At 35.5% G+C, this 17,111-nt stretch overlaps 1 protein-coding gene across 1 annotated transcript in view; it reads left to right on the forward strand.

The window, feature by feature from the left end:
• The window catches only part of PDCL2 (phosducin like 2), a 36,258-nt gene that overhangs the window by 5,134 nt on the left and 14,013 nt on the right, over positions 1 to 17,111 (forward strand). Inside the window, exons 2-3 of the mRNA XM_058722550.1 lie at positions 7,103 to 7,223; positions 7,785 to 7,875. Of these exons, the coding sequence (XP_058578533.1) occupies positions 7,103 to 7,223; positions 7,785 to 7,875 (212 nt within the window). The remainder of the gene's footprint in view (positions 1 to 7,102; positions 7,224 to 7,784; positions 7,876 to 17,111) is intronic.

Genomic DNA, 17,111 nt, shown 5'->3' on the forward strand with positions numbered 1-17,111 from the left:
AGTGGCTTAGTCAGGTGGGTCTGGCTCAAAGAGTAAATGAGAGTACAATTCAGACATCAGCTAGGGCTGCAGTATCTGCTTCCAACATGACTCACTCACATGACTGTTGGCAGGAGGCCTTGGTTTCCCACCACTTGGACTTTTTTTTTTTTTAACGTTTATTTATTTTTGAGACAGAGAGAGGCAGAGCATGAACAGGGGAGGGTCAGAGAAAGAGGGAGACACAGAATCTGAAACAGGCTCCAGGCTCTGAACTGTCAGCACAGAGCCCAACGCGGGGCTCGAACTCATGGACCGCAAGATCATGACCTGAGCCGAAGTTGGACGCTTAACCGACTGAGTCACCCAGGCACCCCCACTTGGACTTTTCAGTACGGCTTTTTCATGGAATGAATTGTGTCTCTCCAAAATTCATATGTTGAGACCCTAACCCCAAATGTGACTATATTTGGAAGTAGGATTCTTAAGGAGGTAATTAAAGTTAAATGAAGTCATAAGGGTAGGGACTGGTGTCCTTCTGACAATCTGAAAGGACTGGTATCCTTATGAGTAAGGGACACCAGAGCATTCTCTCTCTCAGTCTCTCTCTCTTTCTCTCCCTCCCTCCATCTTTCTCTGTGCACAGAGAAAAGTGCATGTGAGAACAGAGCAAGAAGGTGGCCACTTGAAAGCCAGGTTTCTCACTAGAAATCAACCCTGCCTGGTACCTTGATCTGGGACTTGCATCTTCCAGAACTGTGAGAAAATAAATTTCTATTTAAGCCACCCAGTCTTATATTCTGTTATGGAAGCCCACACAGACTAACACAGGCTGCTTGAGTGTCTTCACAACATGGCAGTTTCTTTTCCCCAGAGCAAGAGATGAATGTTTAAAATGCTTTAAATGCTGGAGGGGAAAACTGTCAAACCAAAAGTCTATATCCAGCTAACCTATCCATCCAAAAAACTGGGGGAAAATAGTCATTTTCAGAAATATGAAAACTGGGAGAATTAGTTGCCAGCAGACCTTAACTATAAGAAATGCTTAAGGGTGTTTATTCGGGCTGAAGGGAAATGACACCAGAGGGAAAACTGGATCTAAAGAAAGGAGTGAAGAGCACCATATATGGTAAATATGTGGATAAGTACTAATAACTAAATATATTTTTTCTCTTAATTCCCTTAACATTATAATTCTTTAAGGCAGAAATTATAACCTTGTATTATGGGTTTTCAAATATATGTAGATGTTAATATATTTAATAGCAGTAAAGCAAAGGATGGGATAGTGGTAAATGTAACTAGGCAAGGTTCCCATATTTTTTTTATTAAAAAAATCTTTTTAATGTTTATTTATTTTTGAAAGAGGGAGAGACAGCATGAGCAGGGGAGGGGCAGAGAGAGAGAGAGAGGGAGACACAGAACTGAAGTAGGCTTCAGCCTCTGAGCTGTCAGCACAGAGTCATCAGGCTCTAACTCATGAACCATGAGATCATGACCTGAGCTGAAGTTGGATGCGTAACCAACTGAGCCACCCAGGCACCCCCAATGTTCCCATATTTTATGTGAAGTAGTACAATATTAAATCTAGGTAGACTGTAATAAGTTAAAGATACCCAGTATAATTTCTAGAGCAATTATTAAAATCATAATGCAAAGGTGTATACCTAAAAAGCCAGTGGCAAACAATGATGTTCTAAAAACTACTTAATTAACCAAAAGAAGGCAAGAAAGAAATAGAGGAACAAAAAAGTAAATGAGACTAAAACAGGAAAATAGTAGCTCTAAATCTAATATTAACAATTATATTAAATATTAATGGACTAAATACTTCAAAAAGCAGAGATTGTCAGAATGGAAAAGCAACACACAACTGTATACTGCTGAGACACTTTATTATTTTATTTTATTATTATTTTTTAAGATTTAAATTCCTGCATAGTTAACATATAGTGTTATATTAGTTTCATGGGTACAATATAGTGATTCAACAGTTCCATATATTACTCAGTGCTCATCAAGATGTGTACTCTTAATCCCCTTCACCTATTTCACCATCCCCACCCCACTCCCCCCCTGGTAATCATCTGATTGTTCTCTATATTTAAGAGTAGGTTTTTTGATTGGTCTTTTTTTGTTTGTTTGTTTGTTTGTTTGTTTCTTAAATTTGACATAAAAATGAAAGCATATGGTATTTGTCTTTCTCTAATGGACTTATTTCATTTTAGCATTATACTCTATAGAGCCATCCGTGTTGTTGCAAATGGCAAGATTTCATTCTTTTTATGGATGAGTAATATTCCTTTGTGTGTGTGTACGTGTTTGTGTATCCCACTTCTTTATCCATTCAACTATTGACAGACACTTGGGGTGCTTCCATAGTTTGGCTATTATAAATAACGTTGCAAGAAATATTGGAGTGCATATATCCCTTCAAATTAGTATTTTCATATTCTTTGGGTTAATACACAATAGTGTGATTACTAGGTCATAGGATAGTTCTTGAGGAACCTCCATACTGTCTTCCACAGTGGGGGCACCAATTTACATAACCACCAACAAAGTGCAAGCCTTCCCTTTTTTTCCCCCATCCTTGCCAACACTTGCAATTTCTTATCTTTTTGATAATAGCCATTCTGACAAGTGTGAGATTATATCTCATTGTGGTTTTGATTTGCATTTTCCTGATGATGAGTGATGTTGAGCATCTTTTCATGTGTCTGTTGGCCATCTGTACATCTTCTGTAGAGAAATGTCTGTTTATGTCTTCTGTTCACTTTTTAATTGCATTTTTTTGGTGTTGAGCTATATAAGTTATTTGTAATTTTGGATACTAACACTTTTTTGGATATGTCATTTGCAAATATCTTTTCCCATTCAGTAGCTTGTTGTTTAGTTTTGTTGGCGTTTCCTTTGGTGTACAGAAGCCTTTTATTTTGATGTAGTCCCAACAGTTTATTTTTTGCATTTGTTTCCCATGCCTCAGGGGACCTACCTAGAAAGATATTGCTATGGCCAGTGTCAGAGAAATTACTGTCTGTCCTGTCTAGGATTTTTATGGTTTCAGGTCTCACATTTAGGTACTTTATTCATTTCGAGTTTATTTTTATGTATGGTGTAAGAAAATGGCCTAGTTTCACTCTTTTGCATGTTGCTGTCTAGTTTTCCCAGCACCATTTGTTGAAGAGACTATCTTTCTCTCATTGCATATTTTTGCCTCCTTTGTCAATGATTGATTGACCATATAATTGTGGGTTTATTCCTGGACTTTCTATCCTGTTCCATTGACCTATGTGTCTGATTTTATGCCAGTGCCATACTGTTTTGATTACTACAGCTGTGTAATGAAACTTGAAGTCTGGAGTTGTGATACTTCCAGTTTTGTTTTTCTTTTTCAAGATTACTTTGGCTGACCCTGACCCTGAGTAGGGTCTTTTGTTGTGCCATACAAATTTTAGGATTTTTTGGTCTAGTTCTGTGAAAAATGTTGGTATTTTGATAGAGATTGCATTAAATCTGTTGATTGCTTTGGGTAGTGTAGACCTTTTAACAATATTTGGTTTTCTAACTCATGAGCATGGAACATCTTTCCATTTCTTTGTGTCATCTTAAAAGAGACACAGTTTGAATACATAAAGCAAAACACATAAAGCAAAAGCTAACATAATTCAAGGGATAAATAGACAAATCCACAATCATAATGTGAGATTTTAAAACCCCTCTTCTTAGTAATTGATAGAAAAACTAGATATAAAAATTGCTAACAAAATAGAAGATTTGAACAAACCTGTCAATCATCCATTGATTTATAGAGAAATATACCTATCAGTGGCAGAATGCATGTTTTTTTCAAGCATTCACTAAGATACATCATATACTGGGTCATAAAACAAGTCAATGCGTGTCAAAAAAATCAAAATCTTAACAAAGTATGTTTTCTAACCAAAGAGAATTAAATTAGAAAGTATTAATAAGATACCTAGGAAAGTTGAAATTACTGGAAAATTAAACAACATCCTTCCAAATAACTAAGATGTCAGTAAAAAATTATAAAAGAGATTGGGAATATTTTTAATTGAATGATAATAATGGTACAGCAAACCAAAATTTGTAGGGTGCAGTTAAGAAAATTGTTAATGGGGAAATACATAGCTGTAAGTGGCTGTATTAGAAAAGAAAGGTTCATAGTCAATAATCTAAGCTTTACCTTAAGGTATAAAAAAAGAGCAAAATAGGGGCGCCTGGGTGGCTCAGTCGGTTGAGCGTCCAACTTCAGCTCAGGTCACGATCTCACGGTTCGTGAGTTCGAGCCCCGCATCAGGCTCTGGGCTGATGGCTCAGAGCCTGGAGCCTGCTTCCGATTCTGTGTCTCCCTCTCTCTCTGCCCCTCCTCCATTCATGTTGTGTCTCTCTCTGTCTCAAAAATAAATAAACATTTAAAAAAAAAAAAGAGCAAAATATAATTGGTAGGACCCTCATTTAAAATGTTTGTATTATCTGTCAAGAGTTTCAAGAGTTTCCCTTTTTCATTTCTAGTATTGGTTATTTGTGCCTTCTTGCTTTTTTTTTTTTTTTTTGGTCAGTTTTGGTAAGTGTTTATCAATTTCATTAATATTCTCTAAGAACCAATTTTTGGCCTTGTTAATCCTATTATATATTAATTTTTCAACTCATCAATTTCTACTTTCACTCTTTTTATCTTTGATTTATTTTGATTTTCTTTTTCCAACTTCTTTGGTTGGATGTCTATATCTTAATTTTTAAACTTTTCATTTTATAAAATATCAAATTAAGGATATAAAATTTATTTTATGAACTGCTTTAGTTGCAGCCCACATATTTTTTGTTATGTGGCTTTACTTTTTATCATTCAATTCCTAATGCTTTTAAATTCCCATTGTGTTTTTTTCTCTGACCCATGGGTTATTTAGAAAGTGTTTTCTTAATTCCAAATATATGATGATCTCCTAGTTATCATTTTCTTATTGATTTCTGTCTCTGGTCACAGTGCCGAAGTCTGTGAGCGTTTTTTCGATTTCTCAGCTTCTTGGCCTCTTCCATAATTGGTAGTTGATCCACGGGGAATGGCCTGAAACATGGAGCTCCTCTCTAGCTCTCCTTCTCATCTAAGATCTTCTCCTGATAATTTTCTTCACTGCCTTATTGATTCTCCAGTGCTTTCAGATTGATTTTCATCAATTTCGTTCAATTTTACTAGATGTTCTCAGCAAAAGGTTTGATTCAAATGATCTAGCCTACCATTACCAAGTGCAGAATTCCTACTGATGCTGGTATTTTATTATTAGGAGACATATAAAGAATAGGGATTGAAGATCTCAGGGATAGAGTGACCAGTAATAGACAAAGTGGGGACAGACAAACAAAACTTTGGCCAAAGAATAGGATGAAAGGAGAAATAAGATGATACTTGTCTGTCATTTATTATTGCATAACAAACTATAACAAACTTGGTGGCTTAAAACAACACATTTACTGTATCAGACTTTTTATGGGTCTTGATCTAGGCTTTGCTTAGCTGGGCCCTCTTCTCCAGAGTCTCCCACAAGGTTGCAATGAAAGTGTCAGCCAAAGCTGGGGTCTTATTTATTTATTTATTTATTAATGTTTATTTGTTTTTGAGAGAGAGAGACAGAGAGAGACAGAATGTGAGTGGGGGAAGGGCAGAGAGAGAAAGAGGGAGACACAGAATCTGAAGCAGGCTCCAGGCTTTGAGCTGTCAGCACAGAGCCATCTGGCTCTAACTCGTGAACCATGAGATCATGACCTGAGCTGAAGTTGGGTGCTTAACTGACTGAATCACCCACATACCCCGCTGGGTTCTCATTTAAAGGTACAAAAGAGGAAGAATCCATTTTTAAGTTCATTTACATGGTATTTGGCAGAATTCAGTTCTTTGGGGGCTATTTGACTAAGAACCTCAATGTCTAGCTGATTGTTGGTTACATTTCCTTTGTTGCATAGTTCTCTCCATAAGGCACTTCCCAATATAGCAGCTTGCTTTATCATAGCTAACCAGTGTGAAGAGTGCTGGCAAGATGGAAGTTATAATATTATGGGAATAATAATAGAAATTACATTCTTTCATCTTTGCCATGTACTGTTGGTTAGAAGCATGCCACAGTGCCCACCCATAGTCAAGGAGAGGGAGTTGTGCAGAGATGTGAATACCAGAATGTGGAGATCATTTAAGGTCATCAAATAATTTGTCACAGTATTTTCTCATATGTATAATTAAATTCTCCCTTCCTCTGGAAATATCAGGGGAAATGGACAGCAAACTAGAAAGAAAAGAGTTAATATATTACAACCTCTGGAAAAGGAGCAAATAAAATATCGAAGGCTAAGTAACAAGGAAAACAAGGTTAGCTTTCATAGAAAGAAACTATTTTTTTTTATTATTTATTTTTGAGAGCAAGAGAGACAGAGTGTGAGTGGGGCAGGGGCAGAGAGCGAGGAAGACACAGAATCCAAAGCAGGCTCGAGACTCCAAGCTGTCAGCACAGAGCCCGACGTGGGGATTGAACTTGCAGAGCATGAGATCATGACCTGAGCCGAAGTTGGACATGCAACCGTCTGAGCCACCCATGCGCCCAGAAAGAAATTATTATTAGACAGATATTAAACTATGGAAAAATTCCTAGCCTCTTCTAACATTTAACCTGGGAGTACGAGTCCCTTGAAGCTAATTGGTTGAAAAGAGAAGCGTGTTCACCTGGAGGTATTAAATGCCTATGTAGAAAAACAAAACAGTATTTTTGCATGATGTTAATTGGTTTTGCCTAATATAGTCATGAGAGAATTTTCCATGATTTATGAGTTTACTTCATTAATATTTGATATATGTGTTCCAAATTGATTTTTTATTAAACATCTCAGGGTAACTTTGAGGGTAGAGGATGTATCTTATCTATCAAAGTATGTAGTACCACTTGTGCTGGGAAGTGAGGAAAAAGTAGGCCACTTTGTTCTATACTTTGAAACTAATTATTCCGTTATCTGTAGAGTTCATGAACAATTGCATAGTTGAAAATGTTATATATCAATTTTACACGTACATATTAAAATGCACAACTGTGTTAATAGATTTTCTATTTTTTTATAGGATCCAAATGAAGATACAGAATGGAATGAAATTTTAAGAGATTTTGGCATTCTTCCTCCAAAAGAAGAGCCAAAAGATGAAATTGAAGAAATGGTTTTACGTTTACAAAAAGAAGCAATGGGTATAGTTGTGCATTTAGTGGGCTGGATGAGGAGATAATGATAGAGAAAGTGTATTTCATAAACTAAGAGGGAGAGAAGACATTAGAAATCCCACCCATACTTTTGAAATTAGGGTGCTGACACCTAAAATTTTTAATTCATAGGTCGAAAGTCACAAGCTAGTTAGTAACAGAGCTGAAACATCCTGGTTTATAACCTAGTGAGCTTTTTTCTCTGCCATCTTCCTCTACCTTGTGATTACCTTCTATTTTGATCATATATATAGTATGCATTATGTGTTAAGACTTTCAAGTACTTGGGAAGTCTAAATTTATGGTGTCTAACTGATGTTCACATCTACTTTAAATGTAGCCTGGTAGTTCTGTGAATTCAGAGCAGGAATCACAGTAAACAAAACCAAAGCAGTCAGCTATAAACTAGCTTTATATATTGGAGAACCTGCAACATTAAAGATATTCTTTATTTCTCTTTATTTCTATATTGTTTTTTCTAACCATATGATTATAAAGTAAAAAATGAGTTCTAAATAATTCAGTTATCTAAAATTTATTTTGTTTTAGTTAAACCTTATGAAAAGATGACTCTTGCACAGTTGAAGGAAGCTGAAGATGAATTTGATGAAGAAGATATGAGAGCTATTGAAATATATAGGTATAGTGATTTATTTGGGCAACTTAAGAGTTTTTTTAATATTTATTTTTTTGAGAGAGAGAGAGAGAGAGAGGAACAGAGCATGAGCAGGGGAGGGGCAGAAAGAGAGGGAGACGCAGAATCAAGCTGGCTCCAGGCTTCAAGTTGTTAGCACAGAGCCTGATATGGGGCTTGAACTCACAGACCACAAGATCATGACCTAAGCTGAAATTGGATGCTTAATGGACTGAGCCACCCAGGTGCCCCAACTTATGAGTTTTTGAATGGAGAAGTATTATAAGAATGAAATTTAAAAGGCTCTATTTTTTTCTACAGAATAGATTTTTAAAAAGAACAAAAGTAATTTTTAAAAATTTTTATTTATTTTGAGAGAGAGAGAGCAGGTGAGCAGAGAAAAGGCAGAGAGAGAGGGAGAAAGAGAATCCCAATTGGGCTCCACACTGTCAGCACAGAGCCTGATGCAGGGCTTGATCTCACAAACTGTGCGATCATGGCCTAAGCTGAAATCAAGAGTTGGACACTTCCAGGTGCCCCAAGAACAAAACTAATTTTTAAGAACATTTTAATTTTTTAAAATTAAGCTTAATGCCCAGCATGAGGCTTGAACCCATGATCTTGAGATCAAGAGTCACATGCTCTACTAACTAAGCCAACCCGTACCCTTCAAGAACATTTTAAAACCACCTCACTTTATATAAGTGCAATAGTTTTTTTCCTGAATATTTTTTCCTTTGCTTAAGTAAAAAGCTATCCAGTAATACACAGTGGAACTTCATCAAGTTACATATAAGTAAAGTGGAAATATCAGTAAAAGACCAATAAGAGCCACAGTTTTCCTTCTAGGATGATGTATATCATTTAATAAATAATTACTACTCATATATAAATTCTTTCTGAAATTAGAACAGGTATGTATATTTCCCAACTTATCCTGAAACTCAAGCCAGATAAAGAAATTTCAAAAACAGAATGGCACAGAAAAATATCTCTTATATATAGGGTATATAGAATACATACGTATATAAAATATAGGCACAAAATTTTTAAACACAGTTTAGCAAATTAGGTCCAACAATTTAAAAAAAAGAACAATACATCCTGATCAAGTGGGATTGGTCCCAAGAATGCTGTTTTAACATGAAAAAAGCCCCAACAAAAGTGAATTGGATTAGAAGTAGCAATAGCCTGGTAGCAATGAGTACACCTAGCTCTTAGCTCTTGTTTTACAAATGCTACTCTCTAATAATAGGAACCAGTGTTCCTTGGAGGACTGCTTCATTCCACAGTGTGGGTTGAGAAAGTACAATATGAGTCAGGAGCATCATGTGGTGCCAGAAAGTAAAGAAATGCTATAGAAAAAAAGTTTTTTAAAGGTATAGGAGCAAAACGAAAGGTTTTTAAATGGTCATAGTTGGAACAACTTGAGCAACAAAATAAATAATCATAATACTGGATTATAAAATAAATATCCAGGACTCCCTTGTGATATAAATAACTGAAATGAACAAATTCAGAGAAAATAACACTGAGGAAAATAGAAAAATCACCATCAGAACACCACAATAATAATTAATCCCCCATGGGCAAGATTTGCTGATAGATGCTGAAATGAGTCGGGAAATTTAAATAGAAACAGGATATTTTCATAATCTCAAAGTATCTCCCCCCAAATATTTAGTGATTATAAAAGAGTAAATAGTAAGTTTACAGTGTAGACTTTTGGCAGACTCCATCTTAGGAAATGACCAAGGTTAACATTACTAATAATATATTGGCATCAAGTAACTCCTGATATCATGCACTGTGGAGGACACATTACCTATGTAGTATCCTTGTCAATAATTTCATATCTTCAGTCTAATTATAAAAATATATCAGAGAAGCCCAAATTTGAGACATTTTCAAAAAACAACAGACTAGGTTCACATCAGGAAAGATGGCAGAATAGAAAGTTCTAGGGATCCATTTGTCCACCTAGATAATTATTGTACTAGAAGAAACAGCCTCAAGTGACAGCTTGGGAACTCTGGAGTCTATTTGAACACTTGTAGCTTCCAAGATAAAGTTTGGCTGGTAAACTGTAGTTAGTATTGGCTGATTTCCGTCCTTAGTGTGGTAATAGCTATCCATACCTTACCGCCAGCCCCATGGTAGGCAACTGTTTGGACAGCAACCTGTGTTACTGAAAAAGCTTACTAAAGCCAGAGTGGACAGTAAAGACTTTGTCCTCAATATCAAGGTTCTGTGTTCTGATTATGAATTACTGCTTCTGAATGTGGCGATACAGGCACAAAGAGTGGTTGCTGTGGTGTCAATTTTCACTGGCTCAGGTGGCTTCCAGAGGATATAAAGTAGCCACATCTGTTTGGTTGGTTGGTATTTGGACATTCAAAACAACTGTATAAATGAGGGAATTTAGAAAGCCTTGGGAAAGACAAAAGCTCAGAAAGACCTGAGGCAACCTTAATTCTTTTACCTCAGACTGATCTCTGGCACAGAGACACCATAAAGTAATAAAAAAATAAATCATGGAAGGTAGGGATCTGATTTCTTAGAGTTACCACATTTATAAGAATCCAGTGTTGTTTTCAAATTACAAGGCATACAAAGAAACATAAGTATTTCCAATTCAAAGGAACAAAAGAAATTGACACAAAGACAGGAAAGCATTATATGAACAAAGTGAGAATAACAATAAAGAGATAGAAATTGTAAGAAGGAACCAAAAAGATATTCTAAGACTTAAAAGTACAATAAAAATTGAAATGAAACATATACTAGAGGGCTTCAAAAATCAGATTTGAACAAGCTGAAGAAAGAACAAATTTGAAGAGAAGACAATTGAAATTATGGAGTCTGAGGAATAGAAGAAAAAAAGAATGAAGTGAACAGAGACTAACTGGCCTTGTGATACGCTAAGTGAGCCAACTTATGTGGTATAAGAGTCCCAGCAGAAGAAAAGAGAAAGGGGCAGAAATAATATTTGAAAAAATAATGTCTGGAAACTTCCCACATTTAACAAAAGACACAAATCTCCAAATCCATGATGCTCAATGGGTTCCAAGTAGTATCAACTCAAAGAGATCCACACAAAGACACATCATAATCAACTATCAAAAGATAAAAACAAACTTGAAATCAGTGAGAGAGAAGTAAAGTGTCACATACAATGGACCTTTAATAAAACTGTCAGTTTCTCATCAGAAATCTTGGAGGCCAGAAAGCAGTGAATTGATATATTTTAATTGCTGCAAAACAACAACAATACCACACAAAACTACCAACTGAGAATTCTTCATTTGGCAAAACTGTTGCAAATGAAGGATAAATTAAGACATTAATTTAAGGTAAGTGAGTTTGTTACTACTAGAATTGCCCTAAAAAAGTAGTCCTTCTTGCTGAAGTTTAAAAGGCACTAGATAGTAACTCAGAGCTTTATGAATAAGTAAATAACATAAAGGTAACTACGTAAGCAAATATAAAAGCCAGAATCACTCAGCTTTTGGTTCTTAACTCTGTCTTTCCCTGTATGATTTAAAAGGCAAAGACAGGGGCACCTGGGTGGCTCAGTCGGTTAGGCGTCCGACTTCGGTTCAGGTCATGATCTCACGGTCCGTGAGTTCGAGCCCCGCGTCGGGCTCTGTGCTGACAGCTCAGAGCCTGGAGCCCGTTTCGGATTCTGTGTCTCCCTCTCTCTCTGCCCCTCCCCTGTTCATGTTCTGTCTCTCTCTGTCTCAAAAATAAATAAACGTTAAAAAAAATAATAAATAAATAAAAGGCAAAGACATAAAACAGCAATTTTTTTTTCATAAAACAACAATTATAAGTTGATGTTGATGGACAATGTATAACAATGTAGTTTGTAACAATGACAGCATGAAAGAGGAGGGATGGAGGTGTATACAAGTGGAGCATTTGTCTAGTATTGAAACTAAGTTGGTATTATTCACAGTAGGTCATCATAAGATACTAATTTTAATCCTTAAGGTAAATGCTAAGAAAAAAACTAAAAGATTACAGAATGGAAAAGAAGAAGCAAATTAAAATGGCATATTACAAAAATCAACTAAATACAAAAAGAAACAGTGATGGAAGAATTGAGGGACAAAAAGCAAATAAGAAACACACAAAAGAGCTAAATGGCAGAAGTCCTTCATTAACAAGAATTGCTTTGTCGCGTTGGTCCCAGTCTATTGAGAATGATATTGTTGGTGAGGAATGCCTGAGGGATTCATCTGGGCCTGTATTACTCACATTTTGTGGCTGGACTAGCCCTTTGGTTCTTATGATTGTAGGATACGCTTTAGCAAAAACCCCACCAGGAACCATTGAGGAAAAAGATTTATTACTCATAGGTGCTGGAAGCTACATGGCATGCCTAAAGGCCACATAGCCAGATTATTAGGGAGAAAGAGTACAGAGCTGGGGCTCTGCCTTTACTAGGGTCCAATGGTGGGGTGTTTAGATTTCACAGCTTTACTCTTTATTGGCTAATTTAGTGCATAAAAGCTGGAATTAGGACATGGGAAAGGAGAAGCTGGTCATTCAAGCAGTCTAGTTTACCCAGGGGTTTCTGAAAGAGGGGTCCTCATAGGTGGGGGCAGCCTAATTCCTTATCTGGTTGTTTTGCTAGTAGCTGTGTCATACAGCTGGCACTGTGTTTTTCAAGATGGATGTCTTTTGAAATGGACCCCTCAGCAACCAAAAGCTCAACATCAGGCACTTACAGTACAATCAAAAAACTTCATGTCAGACACTTACATTACGTAGTTTAAATGTAAATGGATTTGAAATTAATTGATCTCCAATTAAAGGCAGATATTGGCAGAATGAATACAAAGAAACACAACCCGTGTCCTCAAAACCAAAGACATCTTGAGAAAGAACAAAATTGGAGGACTCATACTTCCAGATTTTGAAACTTACTAAAAAGTGACAATAATCAAAACAATGTAGTAGTGACATAAGAAGAGACATACAGATCACTAGAATAGGATAGAGAGCCCAGAAAGAAACCCTCACATATTTAGTCAAATGATTTTCAACAAGGTGCCAAGATCATTCAATCTTTTCAACAAATGGCAGTGAGCAAACGAGATTTCTACATGGAGAAGAATAAGTTGGACTCCTACCTCATATCATAAGCAACAAATAACAGAAAATGGATCAAAGACCTAAATATAAGAACTAAAACTTATGGGGAAAACATAAAGGGAAACATCCATGACATTGGATTTGGCAATGATTTCTTGGATATGACACCAAAAGCACAGCAACAAAAGAAAAAATAGATAAACTGGACTTTATCAAAATTTTACACTTTTGTACAAAGGACACTATCAAGAGAATGAAAAAATAACCCACAGAATGGGAGAAAATATTTGCAAACTATATGTATAAATATATGATACAGGATTACTAGCCAGAATATATAAAGAATTCCTAAAACTCAGCAACAAAAGACAACTCAATTTAAAAACATGCAAAGGACTTGAATAGACATTTCTCCAATGCAGGTATACAAATGGAAAGTAACTACATGAAAAGATGATCAACTTAGTCATTAGGAAAATGCAAATCAAAAACATGAGATTCCATTTCTTTCCCACTAGGGTGGTTATAGTAAAGAAGACAGACAATAAAAGTTGGTGAGCATGTGGAGAAATTGGAACCCTCGTACATTGCTGGTGGGAATGTAAAATGGTGCACTGCTTTGAAAAACAGTCTGGAATTTCCTCAGATGTTAAATATAGAATTACCATATGATTCACAATTCCACTTGGATGTGTATATATCCAAGAAAACTGAAAACATAAAATATGTATATGAATGCTCATAGCACTATTCAAAACAGCCAAAAAGTACAAAATGTGAATATCTATCAACTGGGGAGAGGATAAACAAATGATAATATATCAGACAATGGAATATTACCAGCCATTTAAAGAAATGTGGTACCGATACATGATACAATACAATTGAGCCTTTAAAATATTATGCTAAGTGAAAGAAGCCAGTAACAGAAGGCCATATTTTATATGATCCCACTTATATGAAATGTCCAGGATAGGAAAATTCATAGAGACAGAAATTATTAATTACCATGGCCTGTGATGGGAATAAGTGCAGATGGGGGAATAAGGAATAACTTTGGAGCAATAAAAATATTCTAGGATTAAATAGTGGTAATGGATGCATAACTTTGTGAATGTTTTAAAAATCACTGAATTGTACACTTCAAATAGTTGGATTTTGTTTTTCATTTTCTTTTTACTTAATTTATTTATTCATTTATTTATTTAGGGAAAGAGAGTGAGTCAGGGATGGGCAGAGAGAGGGGAAGAGAGGATCTTAAGCAGGCCCTGTGCCCAGCACGGACCCTGGTGTGGGACTCAATCTCATGACTGTGAGTTCATGACCCGAGCCGAAATCAAGAGTGGAACGTTTAACCAACTGAGCCACCCAGGCGTCCCATATTTTTTTATAGTTGAATTTTATTATACATGCATGCCTCACTTTATTGCACTTCACTTTATTGCACTTTGCAGATACTGTCTTTTTTATGCATTGGAAGCTTGTGGCAGCCCGGCCTTGAGCAAGTCTATTGGTGCCATTTTTCTACTGCATTTGCTCACTTCATGATTGTCACATTTTGGTATTCTCACAATATTTCAAGCTTTTTTATTATTATTATATTTGTCATGGTAATCTGTCATCAGTGATTATGACTCTCTGAAAGCTCAGATGATGGTTAGGATTTTTTAAAGGAATAATGTGTTTATTTGCTATTTATTTTTATTTTGTGAAGGTATGTACGTTTTTTAGACATAACGATATTGCGCTCTTAATGGACTACAGCTTAGTGTAAACATAACTTTTATACACACTGGGAAACCAGAAAATCCACTTGACTCACTTTATCGTGAGCTTCACCTTATTGCAATGGTTTGGAATAGAACTCACAAAATCTTCAAGGTATGCTTATATATGAATTATATTACAATTAAAATGTAAAGATCATGGAGGAACTGAAATATTCATATAACCACTCTGGAAAGCAGTTTGGCAATTTCATACAAAGTTACATATACATTTAACCCAGCAATCACATTTCTGAGGGAATTGAAGATCTATGTCAATACAAAGAATTGTACATGAATGTTCATAATAGCTAAAAACAAAACAACATAAAAGTCCATTGATACGATGAATACATGTGAAGTGAGTGAATAAACAAATTGTAGTGTATTCACATAATGGAATACTACTCTGTAGGAATAGAAAGCAAACTAATGACACAGATAGTAACTTTGGTAAAATTCAAAAGCATTATACTAAATGAAAGAAGCCAGTCCAGGAGAATATTTGACATATGATCATTTGCATCATTTAAAAATATGATTTTTTGATGAAAATATAAATTTCCAAAATTGACTCAATAAGAGATGGAAAAACATTAGTGAGAAGATAAACTGATTCCTAAAATTTGTTCTCTAGCTGATTTTTCTCTACTTTCAAGGCACAGATAATCTTTATGTTTTTATAAAGATGGAGAGTTTACTAATTTGTTGCATAAAACACGGTTATATTTATTGATAATATAACACTGATTGTCACAATCAGACAAGGTTCATACAGAAAGGAAATAAAACTCATGACTCAGGTTGGTTGGTCAAAATAACCACCCAACATTGTCAATAAAAATTTATATTTCTCATGTGAATCGACCTTATGACAATGCAACTAGCAAAATTCAGACTGTGGGAAACCTTGGACAAACAATCCAGGTTCCTTTGATAAAGAAATTGCCAGGGGGAAAAAGTAGATGGAAAGAATCTGGATTAAATTAGATTTAAGAGATATAATAACCATATGTATAAATCTAATTTGGATCCTCATTTGAGTAAAAAAACTTTAAAAAATGGAGACAATACTCAATGCTGTTGAACACTTACATGGTTAACATGGTAAATTTTATGTATATTTTATGTATTTTAGAATAGGATTATTTGAACATTATATGACTATATTAAGAAATTATTGTTTTAGGTGTGATTGTGCTATGTGAATTAAATTTTTTAAAGTATCCTCATCTTTTGGAGATACATAATGAAATATTTACAGATGAAATTACATGATCTCTTATATTTGCTTCAGAATAGCCCGTGAGATGGGAAGTTAACAGGGGTAAAGATGTAAGATGTAGAGATTGGCCATGAATAGAAATAATTGATGGAAGATGCATGCATCTGGGGTCTCTTTACCTTTGCATATTTTGATAACTGTCCATAATATAGTTTTAAAATACACATTCCTGAGATCAGAATGAAGAGGTAATAATCAGTAAATTTGGGTTGGGATCTCAGGAATATGTCAATCTTTGGAACCTGCTATACCTAAGTGATTCTCGTACAGGATGTCCACATGCCTTAACTTGGAAAACATTGCTTTAGATCAATCTCACTTTTGAAACATAGATGCAAAAATCTTAAATACAATATTGACAAATAAAATAGCATATTAAAATCATTATATATGGTGAATAATTAGAATTTATTCAAAGAATGCAAGGATTGTTCAATGATGGCAATCCTACTAATTAATCATTTATGTCAGCAGAATTTATTGAGATAATTAATGCTTCTGTAACATGCAACTTCAAAATCACAGTGGTTTCACACAGGAAAGTTCCTTACTCAGGAACTTCAGTGACTCTTCTGTTACTCTGAAGAGTTACTTCAGTGAATCTTCTCTGGATGATGACTAGGGATCTGGGCTCTTTTCCTTAGGGCCACATCATGTCAGCATCCTTTCCCTCCGGCTTGTGGACTAGGGAGACAGTGTAAAAGACAGCATGGGACATTGCAGGGGTGAGTCACAGAAATGCATATTTCACTTTCACTCTTGATCTACTGGACATAATCCAGTCTCCTGGGCCTAATCTAACCACAAAGGAAGCTGGCAAATGTAGTCTTCCTGTGAGCCCTGGAAGAGAAAGCTATACCAATGACCAGCCAGTTTCTGCCACAGAGATGAGAGAGAGATACTACATGTACAAGTTCTTTCACTTGCATATTCCATATCAAAAGACCAACTTTAATTGCCACCAGTTTGTGCCACATTATTTTCATATCTCAGTTGTCACTTTGGATCTAAGGAAAAAGGAACCTGTATCCTTTCAAAAGTTGTTATTAACAAGGGAAAATTCTGTAGTCATCCTGACAGTGGTGATATAA

The sequence above is a fragment of the Neofelis nebulosa genome, chromosome 3, assembly GCF_028018385.1.
Source record: "Neofelis nebulosa isolate mNeoNeb1 chromosome 3, mNeoNeb1.pri, whole genome shotgun sequence".
In the NCBI taxonomy this organism is placed as follows: domain Eukaryota; kingdom Metazoa; phylum Chordata; class Mammalia; order Carnivora; family Felidae; genus Neofelis; species Neofelis nebulosa.